This window comes from Microcaecilia unicolor, chromosome 2 (genome assembly GCF_901765095.1).
Source record: "Microcaecilia unicolor chromosome 2, aMicUni1.1, whole genome shotgun sequence".
In the NCBI taxonomy this organism is placed as follows: Eukaryota; Metazoa; Chordata; class Amphibia; order Gymnophiona; family Siphonopidae; genus Microcaecilia; species Microcaecilia unicolor.
The window spans coordinates 447,136,111-447,159,168 of NC_044032.1; the positions used below are offsets into that span (position 1 = coordinate 447,136,111).

Below are 23,058 nucleotides of genomic sequence, written 5' to 3' on the forward strand. Positions count from 1 at the left end.
GAAAGGTATTAATATATAAGCAAGTCTTCTAAAGAGATGGGGGAGCGGTATAACTAGAAGACATAAATTGAGGTTGCAGGGAGGTAGACTTAAGAGTAACATCAAGAAATACTTTTTCATGGAGAGGGTGGTGGATGCCTGGAACACCTTCTCCAGGGAAGGTGATGGAGACAAAAACACTAACAGAATCCAAAAACACATATCTGCATGAGATTTCCGAGATTCCACATGAATGTTACAACATTAATGTTGAATGATATTTAGTGCGAATTTGTTTTGTTAGTATAAACACAGAGAATCCCTACATAGAAAAGGAATGGAATCAGAGCAAAATTTAAATGACCTTCATACTTTAAACAGGGCTGGGAGGAGTGTAAACCACATGGAGCAGCAGGTGCAACTCTGGTTGACTTGTTGAGCAGACCAATGGACCATACAGATCTTTATCTGCCGTCATTTGCTATGTTGCTAAAATGTAATTTCTGCTGGAGAATATATGCAGTGCTATATTTAAAGACTTTATGAGTTAGTAAAGTTGAGCCACCTCTTTATAGAATTATTATCTCTGATCTAGATAAGAGATAAATGAAGCTGAGAAGCACATTGTGAAGAGCATAAATGGATTTGCTGTGTGAGAGGTCAAAGAATGAGAGCCCAATGCAGTTAAAGAACACTGAGAGCGAGAGAGAGAGACTGTGAAAGGAGTGAGACTGCATGTGAAAAACAGTGTAAGTGCAGGAAAGAAGAGAGGGCAGGCACTTAAAAAAGGACAGTAAGAGACTGCAACTGCAAGACTACGTGAACAACAGAGACAGGAAGATGCAGAGTGGGTGAGACTGGGAAAGGGAGGTAGACAAGACAAGCGGTGTTATTAGTCTAAAACTGAGCTGATGCAAGGGTATTAGGCACCCCAGGCAAACCTTCAGTTTGTGCCCCCATTCATCCACTTTTACACATCTACCTAATGGAGGAGGATCTGGCACATCATCACCCTCTGTGTTCAACATCCTCCTCCAGAGTACTGATAGAATTGAAAAATGAACTTGCAGAACTATTGTTAGTAATATGTAATTTATCTTTAAAATCAAGCGTGGTACTGGAAGATTGGTGAGTGGCCAATGTAACGCCAATTTTTTTAAAAAGGTTCCAGAGGAGATCTGGGAAATTACAGACCGGTGAGCCTGACATCGGTGCCGGCCAAAATGGTACAGACTATTATAAACAACAAAATTACAGAGCATATTCAAAAGCATGGATTAATAAGACAAATCCAACATGGATTTAGTGAAGGGAAATCGTGCCTTACCAATCTATTACATTTCTTTGAAGGGGTGAACAAACACGTGGATAAAGGTGAGCCGGTTGATATTGTGTATCTGGATTTTCAGAAGGCGTTTGACAAAGTACCTCATGAAAAACTCCAGAGGAAATTGGAGAGTCATGGGATAGAAGGTAGTGTCCTATTGTGGATTAAAAACTGGTTAAAAGATAGAAAACAGAGAGTAGGGTTAAATGGTTTGTATTCTCAATGGAGAAGGGTAGTTAGTGGGGTTCCCCAGGGGTCTGTGCTGGCACTGCTGCTTTTTAACATATTTATAAATGATCTAGGGATGGAAGTAACTAGTGAGCTAATTAAATTTGCTGATGACACAATGTTATTCAGTCATTAAATTGCAAGAGGATTGTGGAAAATTGCAAGAGGATCTTACAAGACTGGGAGACTGGACATCTAAATGGCAGATGACATTTAATGTGAGCAAGTGCAAAATGATGCATGTGGGAAAGAGGAACCCAAATTATAGCTACGTCATGCAAGGTTCCACGTTAGGAGTCACCGACCAAGAAAGGGATCTAGGTGTCGTTGATGATGATACATTGAAACCTTCTGCTCAGTGTGCTGCGGCAGCTAAGAAAGCAAATAGAATGTTAGGTATTATTAGAAAAGGAATGGAAAACAAAAATGAGGACGTTATAATGCCTTTGTATCGCTCCATGGTGCGACTGCACCTCAAATACTGTGTTCAATTCTGGTCACTGCATCTCAAAAAATATATAGTGGAATTAGAAAACGTACAGAGAAGGGTGACAAAAATGATACAGGGGATGGGACGACTTCCCTATGAAGAAAGGCTAAAGCGGCTAGGGCTCTTCAGTTGGAGAAAAGATGGCTGAGGGGAGATATGATAGAGGTCTATAAAATAATGAGTGGAGTGGAAAATGTAGACTTGAAGCGGCTGTTTACACTTTCCAAAAATACTAGGACTAGGGGGCATTCAATGAAGCTACAAAGTAGTAAATTTGAAACAAATCGGAGAACATTTTTCTTCACTCACCGTGTAATTAAACTCTGGAATTCGTTGCCAGAGAATGTGGTAATGGTGGTTAGCTTAACGGGGTTTAAAAGAGGTTTGGACGGCTTCCTAAAGGAAAAGTCCATAGACCATTATTAAAATGGACTAGGTGAAAATCAACTTCTTATTACTGGGATAAGCAGCATAAAACGTTTTGTACTTTTTTTTGATCTTGCCAGGTATTTGTGACCTGGATTGGCCACTGTTAGAAACAGGATGCTGGGCTTGATGGACCTTTGGTCTGTCCCAGTATGGCAATACTCATGTACTCATTTTTCCCCTTCACCCTTTGCCATTTCAGCGTGTACCTTCCTTTGTCCAGAGTGCCCAGTGTATCTCTCCTCTCTTCTTCTCCTCCTCCTCTCCATATTCAGCACCCTCCTATCTCCTCCTGCACCTCCTTGTCAGCACGTCAGCATTGCTCAATCACTTTACCCCATTCTGCAGCATCTAACATCCTTTCTCTTTCCACCCCATATGTGTCCACAAGCTTCTTTCTGCCCACTTCACCTCAGCTAACCAGCAACTCTGCTTTTTCACCCCCTTCCACTCTGCCCATCTTTTTTCTACAATACACCAAGGGAGTGGAAACGTACATTTATACTGAGAATATTTACATTTTCATTGTTTTTTTTTATATTAGTATTTCATGTCTTATCATTCTCATGTTTTTCCTTTCATTGTAGATTCCTGAGGCAGGCACGTTACATGCCAAAACACGGTGCTATGTCGAGTCTTGAGCACTGATTTTACATTTACTATGAAATGCTAATTTTCAAGCACTGATATTATTTTATTGTGTATTATTTATATATATATATATATATTGAATTCTATGTAGTGTTATGTTTATTCTGCATTTTATTTTAGATATACACCAGAGTAATAAATATTTTTACTTTATTGATCCTGTGGTGTGTCTAGCCCTCCTACATTCCCACTCCCTTGGTGTATTGCTACTTGTCTCATGGGACTTTGCTGTTCGGTTACCTGTTGGTGTCTTTTTTTTTCTACCCCAGCAACCTCTCTTTTCTACTTCCCAGTGGCCCTTTCCTTCTCTCTACTTCCCAATCAGTATCCTTTCTGTCTTCATGCCTTACACCTCCCTAGCACCCATTTCCCTTTCTCTCTCTCTCCCTCCCTTCCAATGGCAATAGCACTGGGATTCCTTCTTCCTTTGGCCACTAGCAGACTGAGCTCCACCAGCACCCCTACACTAGCACTGCAAGAGTTTGTAAAATTCATGGGCCAGCACATCTGATGGTCTTTAATGCTGATCTAATGAGGCAACAGAACAGCAATCAGGAAGAGAGCTTACAAGTATTATGCCTCAAAAGGAGGCAGGTGGACCCAGAGGTTTACACACTTTATGCACCAAATTCTGGCGCCCTAGTCTAGGAAAAGGAAAAAAGTATAAAAAGGCTGTAAAAACACATGTGAAAGAGTTAAAAAAAAAAAAAGAGTGGAGAGTTAGAAGCGCTGCTGTTAATAATTAGAGAACAGACTGCAGCCTTGATGCTTGCACAGCTGTAAAACACGTGGGAGAGAAATCTTCCTTTCTGGTTATAGTCCAGTGATAAAAAAGATGCTGAGGAACGTGACAAAATCCTGGCATGACATTCATTTGCTCAGGAATTCAGCCCAGCCTGGAAGCAGCTGATCAGAATGTCTTGAGTCAGCAAATAGCCTGTTGTGAGTGATTCTTTAAAGGCAGGGATCTGCAGCACATGGGACAAGCTAGGCAGGTGAATGCACTAGGAAACCAGAGGGCCCCTGATATAGTCACCCCTAGAGAGAAGACAGACATTGGTCTGTGAATTAGCAGACATAATTGTTAATGCCATGTTCCAAAACATCTGGCCATCTTTCCACTGTATTATTACTGAAAAAAAAAATGAATTTCAGTGAACTTCAGTGGAAAGTCAAGAATTTGCTATTTTCCCTTTCTCATATCCCCGACTGAACAGCTCTAATGCTGGTATATGCAATAAGCTGATGTAGACCAAAACATGGTGAAAACCTTTAACCTTCTCTAATACTGCATGTCCCAAAACACTGCGTTGCCAGCCTACTCCTACTATAAACATTCTTTCAGCCCAGGTGTTTTGAAACGCTTCCCAATGTTTTCCGCAGGACAAGCCATGAAAACTAGAAAATCAGGAGTGGACTCGGATTTGATATCATGGAGTTGGGCTATGTCAAAATTCAAATGGACTAACACAACCAGAATTTTCCAGGAACAACGGAGTTTCACAGTTTTATTTTATAGACTAGCATTTGTAGGAGAGAGAAAGTGAGGAGAAGGAGAAAGAAGAGTGTTAAGAGAAACTGTTGGTATGGGAGAAAGAATGAACATGAACAAGTTCATAAATCCAGCCAAGACATTACTTCATAATGTAGACAAATCTGATTAAGCCACATAGCAACAAAAACATGCACAACCGTTTGATGTGTGTGTAAAAAGGGTGCAGTGGGGGAGGTGGGGATAAGAGGTTGGATATAGGGTGGGAAAGAAAGCGAGAATGGGGAAATGAAATAAAAGAGATGTGGTCAGCCACTGTGAAATTCATGGAATGTTTTGGACTGGCAGAGACGGTCAAAAATCTAATAAAAAGTAAGTTTAAAAAAAATCATACACAACTTTAGGGAGATTTTCAAAGAAAAACTACCTGGGTGCTTTCTCTTAGAACAAGTCCTAAGATTAAACAGGTATAAAGTACCTGATATACACTTTACACCTGTTATTTATACAGCTGGACAGGGAGAAGTGGAACACCTGGTGAGGTATAACAGATGGAAGAAATAAAACGAGAAGGATACACTTGAGACAGTTGTGGGTGATAGTGGGGTCGACAGGATGGGCGAGAGCAGGAAAGGGAAAGAGGAAGATGGTGTTGGTTTGTGCAATGGGATTTTGGGCGTTCCTCTAACCAAGCTGGTGAAGTACCAGAGAGGAAGGCTAAGCAGACCAACTGGACTTCTTTGCTATCATCGACATATATATATAATCCCCCGTTACAATGGGGATTACTAAGTGATGTTAGCCTTTCCCTAGAGTCACTGAGGAGAGGGAGAGAGGTGTCCCATTGTGGGAGTAAAGCCAAGCCCAAGGGTGTGTTTACGGGGAAAGTTGCAGAGAGAAATGTTTGATTAGTTTTGAATGATAGTAGGAGTGGAGTTCTGAGTTAATAAAAGTTATTGTTTCACTGTGCAGGAGGTCTTTGGTTGCCTCCACCCCCTCCAGGACCCGTGAGGAGAGGGAGTATCCTGGAAAGGCCAGATAACCCAAGGCTGAGTCAAGGGGGAGTTACTGTTAGCCAACAGCAGCAACTGGAAGAGAAGAGTGCTCTGGGTGGCAAGGGAAGCCCAGCTCACGAGAAGGAACAGAGATGAGTCTGTTCAAGGCCAGAGGATTCAGCTGAGTGGAGTGGATCTCTTGAGGAGAGGAAAACCAGGTGGTCTGATCCTGGAGGAGGGTCCACTGGTGACAACCAACGCTGCCAGTACAGCCTTGGATTATATAGCCCAAAGGGATGGGTGATGAACCGGAGGAGTTGTAGATATGTACATAATCCAGGATTGCTATAAGAAACCATTTAATTAGTGGATGAGGCTGCACCCAATAGTCTTGGATGGATAGAAAATCTCTTAAACCAAAATTTTACTGTACATAAGGAATTATGGGGTTTGGATTTAGTACCTGTTGCAGAGTTCAGTAAAGTCTGCATAACAGCCAATTCCTTGGCGTGACAAATATTCCTTGAGAGAGAGAATAACGAGTCTACTCCCAGGCTGTTCAAGGGTGATCAGTACTAAAGCCCAGCTTAACATCCTACGTCCTTCTAGATTTTTATCCAGCCCCGGCCTGTGCCCAAGCTCGAGTAAGAAAGATTGACCGTGTGTGTCTGAGAAAGAAGAGTTTGGGATATTGTGGTGGCCCAGGTTGGACGGAGAGCGAGTTGGTAGGCGAGACCTGGGTTACATATATAATATGCTACACAGTGGGGTGTCTGCTGATCACTGATGGGATGTGCATGTTTGTACTAGCATGTACATGTATGCCTCAGAGTTCCCATGTTGCCTAAGCCTTTCCTCCAAGAAGTCAGAGTTGGCAGTTCAGACAAGGGGCCGCAAGGGCTAGAGGGAGGCTCCACAGGGTCAGAACACAACAGACCACTAAGCTGATGAGGAATGTTTCACTGGGTAACAGATAGTTGACTATATTAGTAATGAAAATATAATTTGATTTCTGTACTCATCTCTCTAATCCAAATATTTGCTCCCTGAAATGCGTAATTGGAAAATACCTAATATTAGGGATGTGCATTTGCTTTGCTGTGTTTGGGAGTCTCGACCGGACTTTTTGGCTTTTACTTGAACCGTGTCTTTTTAAAAACAGTGTGTCATTTGATCTCCATAGGTCACATTCTTTTGTGACTTTTCAGACAGACCCCTGAGGCAGGCATTTCGCCGAAACAGGATGCTGTGTTGGGTCTTTTGAAGAATAAAGTTTTATCTTCTCATTTAGTCATCCTCCTGTTATCCGTACGGAAGAGCTTTGCTGGCTACACTACTCTTTTTCTGTGTACTTCTATATGTAGCATATCACAGTCCTCCACTTCTGCGGTGTTCCTGTCTTGAAATAAACACAGGCAATGTCCCCTTGAAGACAAACCAGGAAGCCAGTCTTTTTGCAAAAAGGTGAAATAGAACTGCTTTTATAAAACAAGATAAATGTTGTTGCAAGCAGCCTACAGCACATAGAAATAGAAAGCAAAATAAGGACATGTTCACTACTACGGAAGCCCTAACAGCTCCAAAGAGTTCAGTACTAACTAGTTCAACACACTCCAGCTGTGACATAAAACGTTTTCCAAAACTATTTCAGTCTTCCACTTTCGTATAATTTTTTTTCTTTGTGGATCAGAAGCAAAGATTCTCTTACCTTAAAGAAGGTCTTGATCGCAGGAAGGTGCCCAGCGCAAGTTTCTTTGAGAAATGCATCAACTTTCTCCCCAATCTAATGCAGAAAGAGAAGAAACCATAAGAACAGCTGAAGTCACCTATGGGCAGCTGGACTCTTGTTTTGCAGAGGCCTGGGGCAGGTTCCCTTTTGTCCATCGATAAAAGCAGCTCTATGCGCATATATGTCCCCCAAGCAAGTTTATAAGAACATACTGTTCTACTCACTCACATCCCTTATAAAATTACCCGCTAGGTGGCAGTCAAGAGTAAAGTATATTCTAGCTGACAGTTGTGGAAGCAGCTTATTTCAACTTGTGTTAACACAACTCTGCTGCACCTCACTCACTAAAAGAGAACACAACTGTGTCAATATTTAAACATTGCACTTGGCATTAAAATGCCAGCTGATGTGGTCTAAGAAAGCGAAAGATTGTATATAATCCATATATCTAGTTGGGACTGTTTTCTTCTTATATTGTATTAATGTGCAATCATCTCTGTATTACTGTTTGCAAGTGACCCTTGTAAAATGAATAATTATAAATAAATGATTTAAATAAAATAAAATGCCAGCTGAAACATTTTAACATATACCTGAATATTCAGTGCCAGCCAATATCTGGATATTGGTGCCGATTATCTATGTATAGTGGACATTGTCAACGCTATCCAAACAATGAGGCTATTCAGCGCTATTATCTGGATAATTATCCAGACAACTAAGGACAATCCTTTTGCTGTCCTAAGTTATCCACACACCAGTGCTAAATATCTAGATCAGCGTTTCCCAAGTCAGTCCTGGAGTACCCCCCTTGCCAGTCAGGTTTTCAGGATACCCACAATGAATATTATATGTGTTATACCTTTTGCCTCTCTTCATTCATTCTGGATAAAAACAAAACAATAACAATTTCCAACCATTCCCTCGTTTAGGATCAATTACAAAACACAAAAGGGTGCCTGGTAGGAGCCTATTCCATATATAGAATTTGAGGATATGCACTTAGTTTGGTTGCTATTCACGTTCCACCCCTGTGTACAAGTCTCTTGCAAATATGCGCTATGTAAGTTAAGTGGGTATTTGCAGAATAGCATGTAGACAGAACACTGGCACAAACACGCGCATATGTCATTATTCTAAATACTTACGTTCCTGTTTCTCTTCCGAATTAAAAAAAAATAGGTATAGAAGAGGCAGTGGCACACTCAAAATGGACCAGCTCTCTCTACATATAAATGCAGGAAAACAGCAAAGTCAGCATGGTGTGGGCAGCCAGGTCAATTAAGTTACTGTGGCTGCTGAATGTACTGCAGGGCCAATTCAATCACTAGGCAAGATTAAGTACTCGCCTAGCGCAGCAGATTCTGGGGGTAATGACAAAGAGCAGCAAAACAATAGATCCTGAGAGCCACACAAACTCAATGAACCATGGCTATTTTATAAAGGCATATAGACACATATGTTGCCCTTTATAACACAGGCACAATAAATGTATCTACGTGCTTTCACAACCTAAATACGAAGTTTTAAAAGTGGTGGGAGGCGGGGCAGACTTATACGGTCTGTGCCCTGAAAAAGACAGGTACAAATCAAGGTAAGGTATACACAAAAAGTGGCACATATGAGTTTATCTTGTTGGGCAGACTGGATGGACTGTGCAGGTCTTTTTCTGCCGTCATCTACTATGTTACTATGTATGTTAACAGCCCATGTGATATGGTGCCATTTTAAAATTGAGGCCAATAAATGTATAACTATGAGTATTTTTGCCTGCTATACAGATAGTAGTGGGCTGAAACAAATGTCTAATTGCTCAAAAAGCCAACCAAAACTTATTTTTTTTTCAGTTTTGGCTGCCAGCTCCCCACTCTGGGAAGGGCCCCTACTTCCTACCTTGAAAGTTGTGGCAGCCATTTTTGGCTGAGGACAGGATGGGCAGGAGCAAATGAAGATCACTTCTGTCCTAACTAGGCACTAACCTCCAGTAGGCTTGAGGGGGAGGGGTATCAGTGTCAGCCTACTGGTGGGCCTGGGGTGATTGGATGTCGGCCTACAGATGGCCCAAAGGGATCAGTGGCGTAGCCAGGGGGGGTGCGCCAGGGGAGCGGCTGCACCCCAAACGGAGTTCTGACGGCGCCTATTTTTTTTTCAATGTGTTGCATTGAAAATGTGCTCTGCTGCCAGCGGAAGTCCACTCTTGTGCTGCTCTCGCTCCCCCCACGCCGTCAACCTGGCTCCGCTTCTGAAAGGAATTGGATACAGTAGCCTATGGGTGGCTTGGAGAGAGAAGAAAGTTTCAGCATTTTTGGCTGAAGCCAAACCAAGGCCAAATGAGGATTTCAGGGTGGTTTTGGTGCCAAAGAGGCCAAAACCAGTCTGAAATTGGTTGGCCTCTAAATTTTTACTATTCATATGGTGGCAGAAAAATAATCAAATACTAGTGATATTCTAAAAAATAATCCAATACTAGTGATATTCAGCTGCTATGCAGACAATTTAGATGTTTAGTTTAGGCCTGCTGTTGTAGTAGGCCTAAACTAAATATATAGTGGGGCAGCAGTCTGCAGGCAATAAGTATATTCAGTGCTTCTGACTATACATATAGGGCAAGATTCTATATATGGTGCCTCCAAAATCAATATTCTATAAGCCAAACTTAGTTAGGCATGGTTTATAGAATAGTACTTAAGCGCATGAGTTGCGTGTAAATTTGTGGTGCCAATGCCCGCACTTAAATTTATATGCGTAGCCTCAAAATTATATAATTACGTGCGTAATTGAAGAACACCCCCCACCGATCTGCCCTGAAATGCCCATGACCCTCCCATTTCAACACCCCCTTTTGAGTCATGCATAAAATTTAGATGCAGATCTTGCGCCTAAATTTACTCACGTGAATGCCAATCAAATCTAATTAATGCCAATAATTGTTCATTGAAAAGACAATTATTGGCACTAATTGGCTTGTTTTATTCAATTAAATTGTGCACACAAATTGGACATGCGCCCAAATTTGTGTGCACAATTTTTGGCAACATTTATAAAATTAGGGAGATAGCACGCTGAATATATTTTTATTTAAACGCTATGGTATGCATCTTCTGTTTTCTATCTAGTTGCATTTTGGTTCTGCTTTGCCTCTACATTCAGTGCTCCAGACAACTCAGTCTATCATGAATATGATGTAATGTCTTTAGCTGCACATCATGTATCATGTCTGCTCTTTTTTCCTTTTTGTTATGCCCCCTCCCTTCAAAAAAAAAAAAAATTCCTTGGATACAGCTGGAAGGCAAAAGCTATATCAGAAGTGTCTGGCAGCGAGCAAGGAACACAATTTAGGCTTGCTGAGCTGTTTTATTTGATGCCACTTATGTCCAAGACGGGGAAGAGAACTTTGCTCCTCGTTCCACTTCCACATTGCCACATTTTCCCCCGTGGAAACATCTCTGCACTTACCCAGTTGATGAGGATAATTCTGGGCTGTTCTTTGCTGGGATCTTTCACCCGTAATAATGCATACAAGACTCTGTTCTCCATAAACTTGTCAGTCAGCTCTGCCAGGCCACCAGCTGCAGACGAGAGGAAGAGGGAAAGACAATATTATCATTAGTAAATTGGCCATCTCCTGTGACAGTCATCCAGTGGTACACCTCAGGATAGCGCATCAGACAGAATGGTTAGCAAGATTCCTTTAAACACAACTACTTGCCTGTTTGAAAGAGATTCTGGAGAACTATTTTTTTAATTAAATTTTTATGAATAATTCTAACTGAATTGGGGTGCAGCACTTACGGACCAGTAAACATCACAGATCTGTACGAAATCACATAGGAAGATGGTGCATCGTGGACCAGAGCTGTGTCAGAATAAAAGGCGTCATGACTGAGGGCATGTGGACTAAAACCCTCTCATTCTATAACCTGGGGGCGGAAGCTCAAAGGTTTGCAGAACAGTGAAACTCTACCGCCAACCAAGCGCAGAAAAATTGCCATGGCATTCTCAGATGAGTATGCAAATTAATGCTGCGCAAAATTGTGGCAGTAATTTGCTGCTCAGAATTCTGCGCTAACTTTCTAATCAGTGCCTGAGGGGTGATTGGCTCAGGCACTGACAGAAAAGTTGAGATTAAAAAGAAAAGAAGAAGAAGAAGAAAAAAAAAGCATGCCGCAGCCACTGTTCCCTCTAAGCTGAGCAGGAGTCCTCCAACTGCATTACTACTAGTAGGGGGTGGTAGAGGGTGGTGCTTCAATATTGTGTCTTCAATTACTAGGGACAGGCAGATTCCCTGGAGCCCTGCAGAGCTTGCTTGTCCCTCACTATTGCAAATGTGATAGTGAAACAGCATCCTTCATTGTCAGGGCTGTAGGTGGAGAACTCCCTCTCAGTTTTGAGGGAACAGAGCCTGCAGCATGGAACTGACCCCCAACCCATTCCCCCAATAAAAAAAAAAAAATAAGACTGGTGGTCTAACAGCCCCCGGCTCCCCCAGTATTGCTCCCTCCCCCAAACCTTAAAAAATGCCCTGGTGGTCCCTCCCTCCCCCTCCAATCACAAATAGCTTGGTGATCCAGTGCCCCCCCCCCCCTGGCTAGGCAGACCAGGCCAAGCTTGGCCCGGACCCTCCAGTAACATTGACCTGGTGGTCTAGTAGAAACCTAGCCCACCCACCCCTCCCCTAGACCTCCATACCTTTTGTGGAAGCAGCAGCATTGCCCACTCGCTCTTGCTTCTCTGGGCCACCATCTTAAAATGGTTGTGCCCCATGCAGTGCATCCTGGGATGCACTGAGCAGGGCCTAACTACCGTATAAGGGAACACCGAACCATTGGGGCAGGGGGAGGGAGGATGATGCTCTGGCAGGGAGGGCTGGGACCACCAGGTGTTTGTTTTTGTTTTAGCTTACTGAAGCCCATTTGGGGCAGGGTGGTTGGGCTGGAGGGAGAGAAAGGGTGCTGCTAGATACCTCTTCTCTCAACCAACCTTTCTACTGCTGCCCCAGCTAAATGCACCTGAAAAACATTTTTTGAGGGGCATTGCTGCAGAGTACCTAATGACCGTATTAAAATGAGGTATGAGCTAATGGTTTCAGTGCCCTGCTGAAATCATTAGAGCATTTGACGCACAATAACATGCGTGCTTATCTGACGCTAACCGCCTTTAATGCTGGTGTTATCTTTTGAGCATCGCCCCCCTAGTGCCTAAAGTTAGATGCTAATTGTGCGCATAAGTTAACACTAGCACTTACATGCGTGACTTACAGTTATGTGCACATGTGCTAACTGGGTGCTAGGTGGTATTCTACCATTTTAGAATGCAACTTTCTTAGTGCATGAATGCATGGGTGAGGCACGGGTAGGTCCAACATTTACACACATAACTCACAGAATAGTGAACGATACAAACTGACATGCTACATTTAGGAGCTCTTGTTATGGTGTATGCGGGTGCGCCTAAATGTTGACGTGCAAATGCCGACTTATGCTAGTATTAAAAAAACAATCTGGGCACCCAGATGCCGTTAAAGAATTTGCACTTAGCACACTTCATTTTGGCGCTTAACCTTTATGGAACTGCCCCACAAGTATATACAGAACTTACGGAAGGTACAAACCCTACGTGGCAATAGCAAGAGACAAACAGAGGCAAAAATAACAAAAACAAAAAACAATCTTAACATGTTTGTAGATTTTAATCCACAGTTGTGTCGTTGTACAATTTTGTGTTTGAAGAACTGCCTTAGCAGTATGTTTCCATAACAACTCAGAATGGCTGTATACGTTCATTTACTATCAAGTATTGGTTGTGACACATTCTAGCTAAGTCGCTGGCATATCGCTGAAAGACTGCCATGTCGAGTCTTTTTATTTGAACTTTTATTTGTGCTGCCCATGCTCAGCTCAGCCACAAAGATCTAGTCCTTTTACTTGAGCCTTTACCTATGCCATGAATACTGACTGACAACTGTAGATTAAAATCTACAAACATTTTGGGTTGTTTTATTTATTTTTTGGTTATCTTGCTTCACTGTTCGTCTCTTGCCACACGTATATTCACCAGAAGTTCGGTGTGGAAGGATCAGAGGCCACAGAGTGATGTCCTGGAAGAACTCCTCAGAGTGAAATGGTTGTGGGAATAAGAAATTTTGACTTTTGTTTTTCTTAAATGTGAAACGCACTCATATGCAGTTCACGTATCCCGGTCTTCATCAGCATCACAGCGCATACTAACATCTACCACAGAACTGTGACATTTGGACTGCCTGAGGACCCATCTGACACCGAGGAGAATGATTTGAGGTGGAAGTAAAATAGGAGCCAGTGTCAGTTCTTGGATGTGGTGTTCTGAATTATGTGTGGGTTTTCAAGCCCCTACACCAGGAACCACATAACGGCAAGCAAAGCAAAGAAGACCAAGTTCAATATGCCTTCCAAGCCCTCTCATTCAGTCTAAACGATGAGGTTTCTTTCAACCCCTTCATGGCTTTAAAAGTTTCTAAGAACTGTCCTATGATTTAGTGTAGTTGTTCCCAAACCTGGTCCTAGAGGCACCCCTGCCAGTTAGATTTTCAGGATATCTACAATGAATATTCATGAGAGAGATCTGCATGTGGTGGAGGCAGTGCATGCAAATCTCTCTCATGAATATTCATTGTGGATATCCTGAAAATCTGACTGGCTGGGGCGCCTCCAGGACCAGGTTTGGGAACCACTGATTTAGGAAGGATCTGTACTAGATAAATGAACTCCGAACTAGGACATAAAGCATTTTTTTGTATTCAAATATCTTTATTGACATAAACCCAAACTGAAAAAAACACACAATATTATTTATTTATTAAGATTTATTTACCGCTTTTTTGACACTCATGCAGGGCAAGCAAACATAAAACAATAGCCATGTCAAATTTCTCCCTGTTTGACCCCCTCCCCCCATTACATTTATCATCAAAGGTACAACCACAAAGAATAAACATCCCCTCCCACCTTGCAGAGCAGAACCCACAGAACAGAACTCCACTTAATGCAAGCCCAGCACAGGAGTTTACACAGCATTCTGTGAGCAATAAACATCCAATGGCTCCCACACTTTCCAGAATTCCAGAAGACAGAATCTTTTGACAGCACCAACTTCCTCCTGTTCACCATGCACTCATAGATAATTCAGAACTGAACTGTCCTTCCACTCTGACAAGATATGGTGTATGACTAGACCCATAAGCACATCAAACAGCCACACTCTGGCATCAAATTAGGCAAAGCTGCTGACCTCAATATGACAACCTTATAAGTAAGCTCTTCCTGGATATAGAGGACATCATGAACCCGTGCCCAAACCAGACTCCAGAAGCCCCTTAAATTACTGCATCCATACAACATATGATGAAGGTACCTGCTCCCAACCTATATGACCAACCCAAATTTGACCCATCTTCTGCCAACTTTGAAACCATATAAGGGGACCACAACACCCTATGTGCTACAAAAATAGAGACTGAGTCACAGAAGCAGACGAAGTTGGCCTACCAACTCTTCTCCCCAAAACTTCCCACACCCTACTATCAACACAAATCCCCAAATCGCATTTCCCACCCTAACGTTAATGCAGCACATGCGACAACACTCTTAATCTTCCAATAAACTGCTGAAGCCTTCTTTGACTGCCCGCTATGTCCAACACAAAAACTAGAGAAACGCGTATCCTCTACCTTCACCCACTCCAAACACCTGTAGCCCTTAAAATAAGGCCTCAACTGCAACCACAAGTCCTCAAATGTCCTAAAGCTCCCTCCCTGAAACAACTGACCCACAAACCAAATTCCCCTAGTTTGCCAGTCAGACCAATTTATGACACTGTCCTACTAATGTGGCCAAAGCAAACCCAGCCTCTGCGCAATAAACACCACCTGCAAAACTAAAGACCGAGGCAAATCCGTTTTATCTGTGCTGTGAACAAACTGCACAAAGGGAACAGTGCCGCATAATGTCACTATCAGCACCCATCCTGGAACTTCCTCACTACCAGCAAGTGAAAAACATACTGCTGCTGTGGCTGACAAAAAGGCCTAATGATATAGTTTAAAATCCAAGAAATTCACACCTCCACGCTCCTTGAGCAGCTGAAGCTTCTGCAAAGCTATCCAGGGAGGCTTGTCCCTTCATAGGAAATTTGTAAGTTTCCTCTCCAAACCCTTATAAAAAGAATGTAAGAACAGCCATACTGGGTCAGACCAATTGTCCATCTAGCCCAGTATCCTGTTTCCAGCAGTGGCCAATCCAGGTCACAAGTACCTGGCAGAAACCCAAATAGTAACAGCAGAGGCAAAAAGAGCCTTTGAGACCAAAAAATAGTCTATGCGAGAATAGGAGAGGTGAACTGCTGAGTAAAAAGTGAAAGCCTTTGCTGCAGGATGCAGCACATAACATAGTAACATAGTAAATGACAGCAGATAAAGACCTGAACGGTCCATCCAGTCTGCCCAACAAGATAAACTCATTTTACATGGTATGTGATACTTTATACTCGAGTTTGATTTGTCCTTGCCATTCTCAGGGCACAGACCATAGAGGTCTGCCCAGCACTGTTCTAGTACTAAGTTCTGAAGCTAACATCGAAACCCCTTAAAATTTACACTCCAGCCCATCCATTTCTATTCAGTCACGGATCAGGGCGTAGACTGTAGAAGTCTGCCCAGCAAATATGCCAGGGATCCACCAAAAACCAGTTGCAACACAATGGAGGCAATACCTCCGCTGGACTTTGTCAGCCGCCTAGAACTTGCAGACCGCCTATCCAAATCAATATCCTGTATCTGGTTAAAATCCCCTCCCATTATTATATGATCAGCCCCAAGCCCCACAACCTGCATGGCCAATGCCTTAAAAAAAAACCTCTGGGGAATCCAACATTTACCAGAGCAAAGGTTGCCCCCTGGATCTTACATTTTACAGATACTCAATGCTCCTCCCTGTCAGAAGCATGCAAAATAACATCATAGTACAGTTGCTTCCGCACCAGAGCCAACACCCCATTATGTTTATTAGCTGCAGGAAACAACACTACAGTCCCATAAAAAGTATCTCCAAACCCCCTCGGAATCTCCATATGACAAATGCGTTTCTTGCAGGAAAGCACAGTCAGCATCCAAGTGCTTCAGGTACACAAATAACTTTTTTTGCCTTGAGTGGATTATTAAGCCCCTTCACATTCAAACTAACCAACTTCATACCACAAAATAACTCCCACCAGCCACATCATATTCACCTGCAACAATTCCACACTGGACACCCCCCTCCACCCCTCAACCCCTTCCAGCAAACCACCCTGCATGCAAGTTCCACTCTGTCCATCCCCAAACCACCCCCAACCTTGTAGCCTCCCCCTACATGCCTGTCACCCATGTGCGAACATAGCGCAAATCTACAGTGCACCAGCTAACTGATCAAAATGACCTCCCAGAACAAGAAGCATTCATTCTGATCCCCAGCTCAATTACCCACAATAATGCCCCAGAACACACCCACCCCTTAAGAAAATAAAAAAATTCTAGAATGCAAAACGCTGCCTAGCAATCGCTGCATACCCAGCCTCCCAGTCACCCATTCAAACCATACATACTGTACTATTAAGATGTTTTATTGTGTTGACATTGCAAGTAACATAATTCTAATCTTTTGGGGACCACTGGTTATAATTATTTTACTCTCAAAATCTACCTAGTGGGAAGAAGATATTCCACTCACAGCATGTGAATCTTTTTACTGTTTAATCAACCCAAGACCTCAACGCTACCAAGCCTGGCTATTCCACAAGGAATATTTGCTCTCTCTCTTTTACACTTATTAGAGAGTGCCACCGCTTTTAATTGGAGCTATAGTCCTATCACCAGTCTTGTTCTTTTTATTCTTATTTTATAGTGACAGGAGAACTCAACAGCCAATGTAAAAAAAAATCAAACCTCAGAGAGAAAAAAACATTGTCTGTTAAGTCTACCTACCACATCCACCACCCATGCTATGAGAAAACTATCTTCTACTCTACATATTCATAATCAAACATTATCATTTCCTAATTCTATTACTTCCAGTTTTTTGTTTTCATATTGAACAGCCTTCACCACACCCCCTTCGTCTTGTACTTATCTTAGGCATAAGCTGAATTTCAGCTCTTGTACAGACCATCCAACCGGTTGGCGCGTCTTTCTCCTTGCTGTCCAATTATTTCATGTAATATCCGCTGAGACTTCCTGTTAACATTACTTGTGTTTCATTCTTCTACAAGCACGTCTTGTTTCGCAATCTTAACTGCTGTTTCAGGAAGAGTCTTGCTTATCTTCAGGAATAGCCAGGCTTGGTAGCGTTGAGGTCTTGGGTTGATTGAACAGTAAAAAGATTCACATGGTATGAGTGGAATATCTTCTTCCCACTAGGTAGATTTTGAGAGTAAAGTAATATATTATACCATAGTTACTATTATTAGAATATTTTTACTGCAGTAAATGTCTATTGCCTGTGTTCAGCTTATTCTTGCTATACACTGCCTTGAGTGAATTTTCTTCATAAAGCCGGTTAATAAATCCTAATAAATACATTTTAACCACCACTCAGTCACACTTCACAACCCTTGACACTGCACAAACACCCTAAAGCACCTTAAACACACACATTTACAGAAAAAAAATACTATTGGCATTAAAGAAAATCCAACAGTAAATGAGCTCCCTTAAAAAAGTTAAGCAGTCACAACCCTCTATGGGTGTCAACCAGGAGTCCAAGTAGCGATTCAAATCCTCTGAATCATCAAATGCTGGTGGTATTAAACAACATGATCTGCAAACGGGCAGGATACAACAATCCAAATAGCACCCCCAAGTTCTTCACATGATCCCGTTTTGTTAAAAACCTCTTCCTCCTCTGCAATGTCCTAGTCGGGAAAAATCATAACCTTCTGCCCCTTGAACTGCAGTGGTTCCATCAGTTTTGTGCACTGCAGCACTTCTAATACTGGTGGATACCGCAGCACCCTCACCACAAATGGACACAGATACTTGGAGGCTGAAGCTCGGGTAGCAGAGGTCTGCCGGGCAAACTCCAACTCAAATCGCCGGACTGACTTCAACTCCGACAGCTAAAGCAAGAGAGACTCAAGGAGACTAACAGGGTCGAGGCCCTTTGCCCCCTCCCCCTCCCCCTCCCAAATACTCAGGATCCTCAAATTATTATGCTGCACTTCAATGGATTTTTATTTATAGCATTTATACCCCGCTCTTTCCCGCTCGATAGCAGGTTCAGTGCGGCTTACAAGGTATGGTATAAAGTATCACAGAGATAACACAAAGTATGGTGCAAAGTGTCACAGAATAACCCAGTTATATAGAGTAGGACAATAGGATTGGCTCTCCAGCTCCCTCTGCAGCACCTCCATCTGCTTTTGCTTCCATTACAACTGTGCCACATTCTTTGGGTTAGCAGTGCACCTGTGTTAAAACTGCCACCTCTTCCTGCGCACTCTACCTTGCTATGCCTGTAAGCTCGACACCTCGGCCTGCAGGTCAGCTAGAGCTGCAGAGTTATCTCTCAGTATATCCTTAATACCAAGCAACTCCTCCACAATACGCTGGAGCACTACACCCTGCCCATCCTGTGACAGACTAACAGATGAGGTAAGTTCAGATTTCTAGCACTTATTGGCCGAGACTGTGGAGGTGGCATCCAACATCTGAGCCTTCAAAGCCATAGATCTTCTTCTCCCTTTCCTCTCTTCAATTACTGTGGTAGGTGCTTTGAATAACCAGAGGGTCTCTGAATTGTAACTGCTTTAACAGGAGCTTCATGTTCAAGCGTCTATCATCATCAGTGCACGCTGGAACCCACCCAAAAAAAAAAAAAAAAACATAGGACATAAAAAAAAAAGTTTTATCATTGATAGAACTCTTATTTCTGCATTACCTTTTGTTTTATCTCCGGTTGAGGGTTGCAACACTTTGCTTCTATTCCTCTTCCCAAGCCAGATGAGGCTGAGGTGCTGTAGTGGAAGCAGTCAGTTGCCTCAGTAGAGTCAGCACTAGGCATGTGCTAGATGCTGGCATTCTTGGCTAGGTTCATGGCAGTACTGGACAAAGCTATGGAAAAAGCTGAAATCTTGCCCATAGGAACCCCTGTGGCACTGAACGTCCAAGTGGGTTGGGAAGAAGGTAAGACAGCTCATGTTTCTCTACAAATAATTTATTTTATTCATTTAAAACATTTCTATCCCCCTTCCCCATCTTCTAAAAATGTCCACAGCAGTACAGAGTACTGTAAAAAAAAAATATGAGTATAAAACATGAGTATGTTGGGTCATCCGGTGTTTATTCACCCTATACCGGTTGGCCTTACAGCCTTTGTACATAAATCTGTTATAGTTGCTAAACAAGTGATATTGTCCGAGTGGTTATCCCATCATTACCCCACATACTCCCAGTGGAGGTCCCGTATGCTTACGCTTTTGAGGGTTAAGAGGATGGGAGTGATGAGTTTCAATTCCAGGTCTGGACTGTTTCCAGAATACCTGGAGTCCACTTCTGAATACACTAACCCCAGCTGCCAGGAGCAGATTGCTGAATTTCTAAAGGTGTCCCAGTGGTGAGATAGTAAAGAGGGTGGGGGGAAGGGGAAGGGGGGAATACAAGGAAGGGGGGGAGGTAGGTTGGTGGGGGCAGGGGGAGGAGTTGATAGGGAAGGGGAAAAATTTTAAAAGTTAGATGACCATTTACCTTTTCTTATGTACATGTCTGTACACACATGAGAAATTGTGTTATTCATGAATATGGTTATTGACATGTGTTTTGGTTGCTTTTGTCATCAATAAAAATGATATACCATAAAACAAACTAAAATTAAGTCTAAACTGAAACACACAAAAACCCAATATTCATGCCCTCCCTCTCCCACCTCCCTCCATTAACCAGGAGTGTAAAACAGCATAAGATAGATTTGCCCCTCCTCCACAGCTTGTTCAGTTGCAAATGAATCCTATGTGACACTGAGGTGATCATCAACTGGGGAATACACACACACCTGTGGTGTATTCATGGCGGGGGGGGGGGGGGGATTGGGGGCCTACGCATGAATTAAGCATACATAAGGAATGCTGGCATGGGCAGCTGGAAACCATGCCGTCCATTTCTTCGCACCAGGGGAGGTTCAGGCCCCATAGCTCTTCAGCTGGGGGCCTTGGGCATCCCTGACAGCAAAGGTAAACTTTTTAATGGAGGCGAGGGGTAGGTGGAAAGAGCAGAGCGAGAGAGAGGGTGGCCTCCCCAAAACTGGGCTGCTGGCTACACCCATGGTACACACAGATTATATCTATCTATCTATGTAGCATGTTGTGATACCTGCCATGAAAATGGAAAATGAGTATAGGTGACATGAAGCAGAGAACATAAACGCAGAACAATATATTATTTAACAGGGTAGGCTACTATGGAGCTGCAGAATAATGATGTATTTTTATTTAGTGATGCCCGTGCTGTATAAGGTTGATCACATGAATGATATCCCAAAAAGCCGGCCAGCAGTCAACAAATTTGCATGGGAAGATTTGCATAACTTATGAAAGCTCAGGAAGTGGGTAATGGGAGAGGGTTGGGGAGGGACTGAAATCTGAATCAAATGCCACAGCTATGCAGCTACATATTCCCACCCCTATAGGCTATGAATACCTCTCTCATGCACATTCATTGTGGATATCCTGAAAATCAGACTACATACAGAGTACTCCAGGACTGGTTTCAGGAACACACGAGGAGCAGGAATGAAAGGGAATGCATATGGTCAAAAATGACAAATGTATATAGTTGGGACAAGTTCCCAAGTAAGGCTGGAGGATGGGTGATCGCTGGAGATCTCAGGGATTCAATAGGAAGAACTTACATAGAGCTGTGAAATGTGGATGTACAAGTGTGAATATTTTTACTGCTGTAATTGTCATGTTTGATTTATTCTTACTCTACACCACCTTGAGTGAATTCCTTCAATAAAACAGTAAATAAATCCCAATAATAAATGCTGGATAATTACTAGTGATCAAAGATAGTGACTAATTGGGAACAAACGTCTCACTTCAAACTCAAGTTTGATCTACATTTAGAAGACTGAAAGCATCTGGTCCTTCCCTGCATATGGTAGGAGCCTTCTGTTGGCACCACCTCTGCTCAAGACCATGCTGCAATAACTCATAACGCCAGAGATGAATGTACATCTGGGTAATTGGGACCATGTTAAAAAGTGCTGAGGCCACAAAAGAATCTACTTCCGTTAACTAATGACTTGCAGTCTTCTTACTTCTCTGACACACTATAGGAGGAGATGGTATTTTGCAAACCAACTCAAACGTGTAACTGAAGGCCCTGCCCCACCAGCCTTGCAGAACACAGGCCCATACACCTTCAGGTTTCTAGAGTTTTCCTGGACTGAGCTCTCCAGGGACTTTGATGTACAAGGTAGCATGTAATGATATTTACAAGAAAATAAACTGCCAAGAAGGGATTGTACAAGACAGCAGTTCCAGTCCTAGGCCATATTACCCAAAAACAGGGGGGTGGGGGGAGAGGGAACACTCTGCAGGGTTTGCACACAACACACAATTCAGTTGGTGGCCACTGTGAAATGTTGGGTATTAGTTCCTTAGTTCCCTTAGGCAGTTCCTTCAGCATACTAATGATGAACAAGTCTTGAACCTGGAGTGAGAAACTTCCCAATCATGCTGTCTCTATGTGCTCTGTGCTGGAAATAACCCTTTCAGAGCCCTGCTTGGCTCAGATTCCTTCCTGGGGCCATCTGGTCCCAGATTCAGTTCACCTAGTTATCCCAATCACTGAGTGAAATCTGTTCAGGTTACCACTGGTTAGTGTTGAGGATTAGTTTCATTTGGATGTCCCTCTGTGTGTGTCCTTGCTGTCAGGCAGGATACAGCTCAAAACAGCTGTGACCAAATAAAAATCTGGGATGCACCGAGTGAGGCCTGTCTACCATATTAGGTAATTTCTCTAATGCTGTCATTTTGAAATATGGTGGAAGAATGAGCAGGACACCACTGGACACCTAGGCAAGTATTATTGGTCACCAGAAGAAGTCAAGGTGTTGCAGCACTGGAACTATCTGTGGTCAAGGACCACCCTGTGCCAGGCAACACGGCCAGTGGAATTTGGACCAGGAAATTGGAAGGAAAAAAACAAAACAAAACGCAACAAATCAGTGGTGAGCCAATCCCCACTCACTGAACAAGAACTGGCTCATGCTCCGACAGGAAAGAAGAAAGAACATTTCTATTCAATGCAGTAAATGGCGGCATGTTATCACATTAGTGTGCACTGAGTTTTCTAACAGTGCACATTTGTTAATGCTACAGTAATTCGCATGCCACTAGTTTACTGCATTGGGAATTAAAGTTTAGGGCAGCACACGCATTAGAACGTTGTGTATTGAAGTTCAGTGCACAATTATAACACATGGTTTATTGTACCGGCCCTTGAAAGGGATTCTGCTTGAGAAGACCAGAGCTACCAAGGGGGCCCGATCTTTGAGAGGGAGATTTAAGCCACAGCCCCAGCTCTGCCACACTCTGTTCAGCCATGCCCTCCAGTAACACCCAGTCACACCCCCAGGCCTGCCCACTCCAACAAACCTGGGCCACAGCACCAACAAGACACCGTCCCCTCAAGCAACAGGAGATGTCTTGTCTCCTGCTGCCACGGGACCAGTC

At 42.9% G+C, this 23,058-nt stretch overlaps 1 protein-coding gene across 2 annotated transcripts in view; it reads right to left on the reverse strand.

Moving 5' to 3' along the window:
• Positions 1-23,058, reverse strand: part of LOC115461225 (drebrin-like protein A) — a 212,628-nt gene that overhangs the window by 64,384 nt on the left and 125,186 nt on the right. For both annotated transcript variants that reach the window (XR_003940673.1, XM_030190909.1), the window contains exons 3-4: positions 10,774-10,886; positions 7,297-7,371 (exon numbers count right to left, since the gene is read on the reverse strand). Coding sequence is in view for 1 of the 2 variants with exons in the window: in XM_030190909.1 (XP_030046769.1) it covers positions 7,297-7,371; positions 10,774-10,886 (188 nt within the window). In the remaining variant the exon portion in view is untranslated. The remainder of the gene's footprint in view (positions 1-7,296; positions 7,372-10,773; positions 10,887-23,058) is intronic.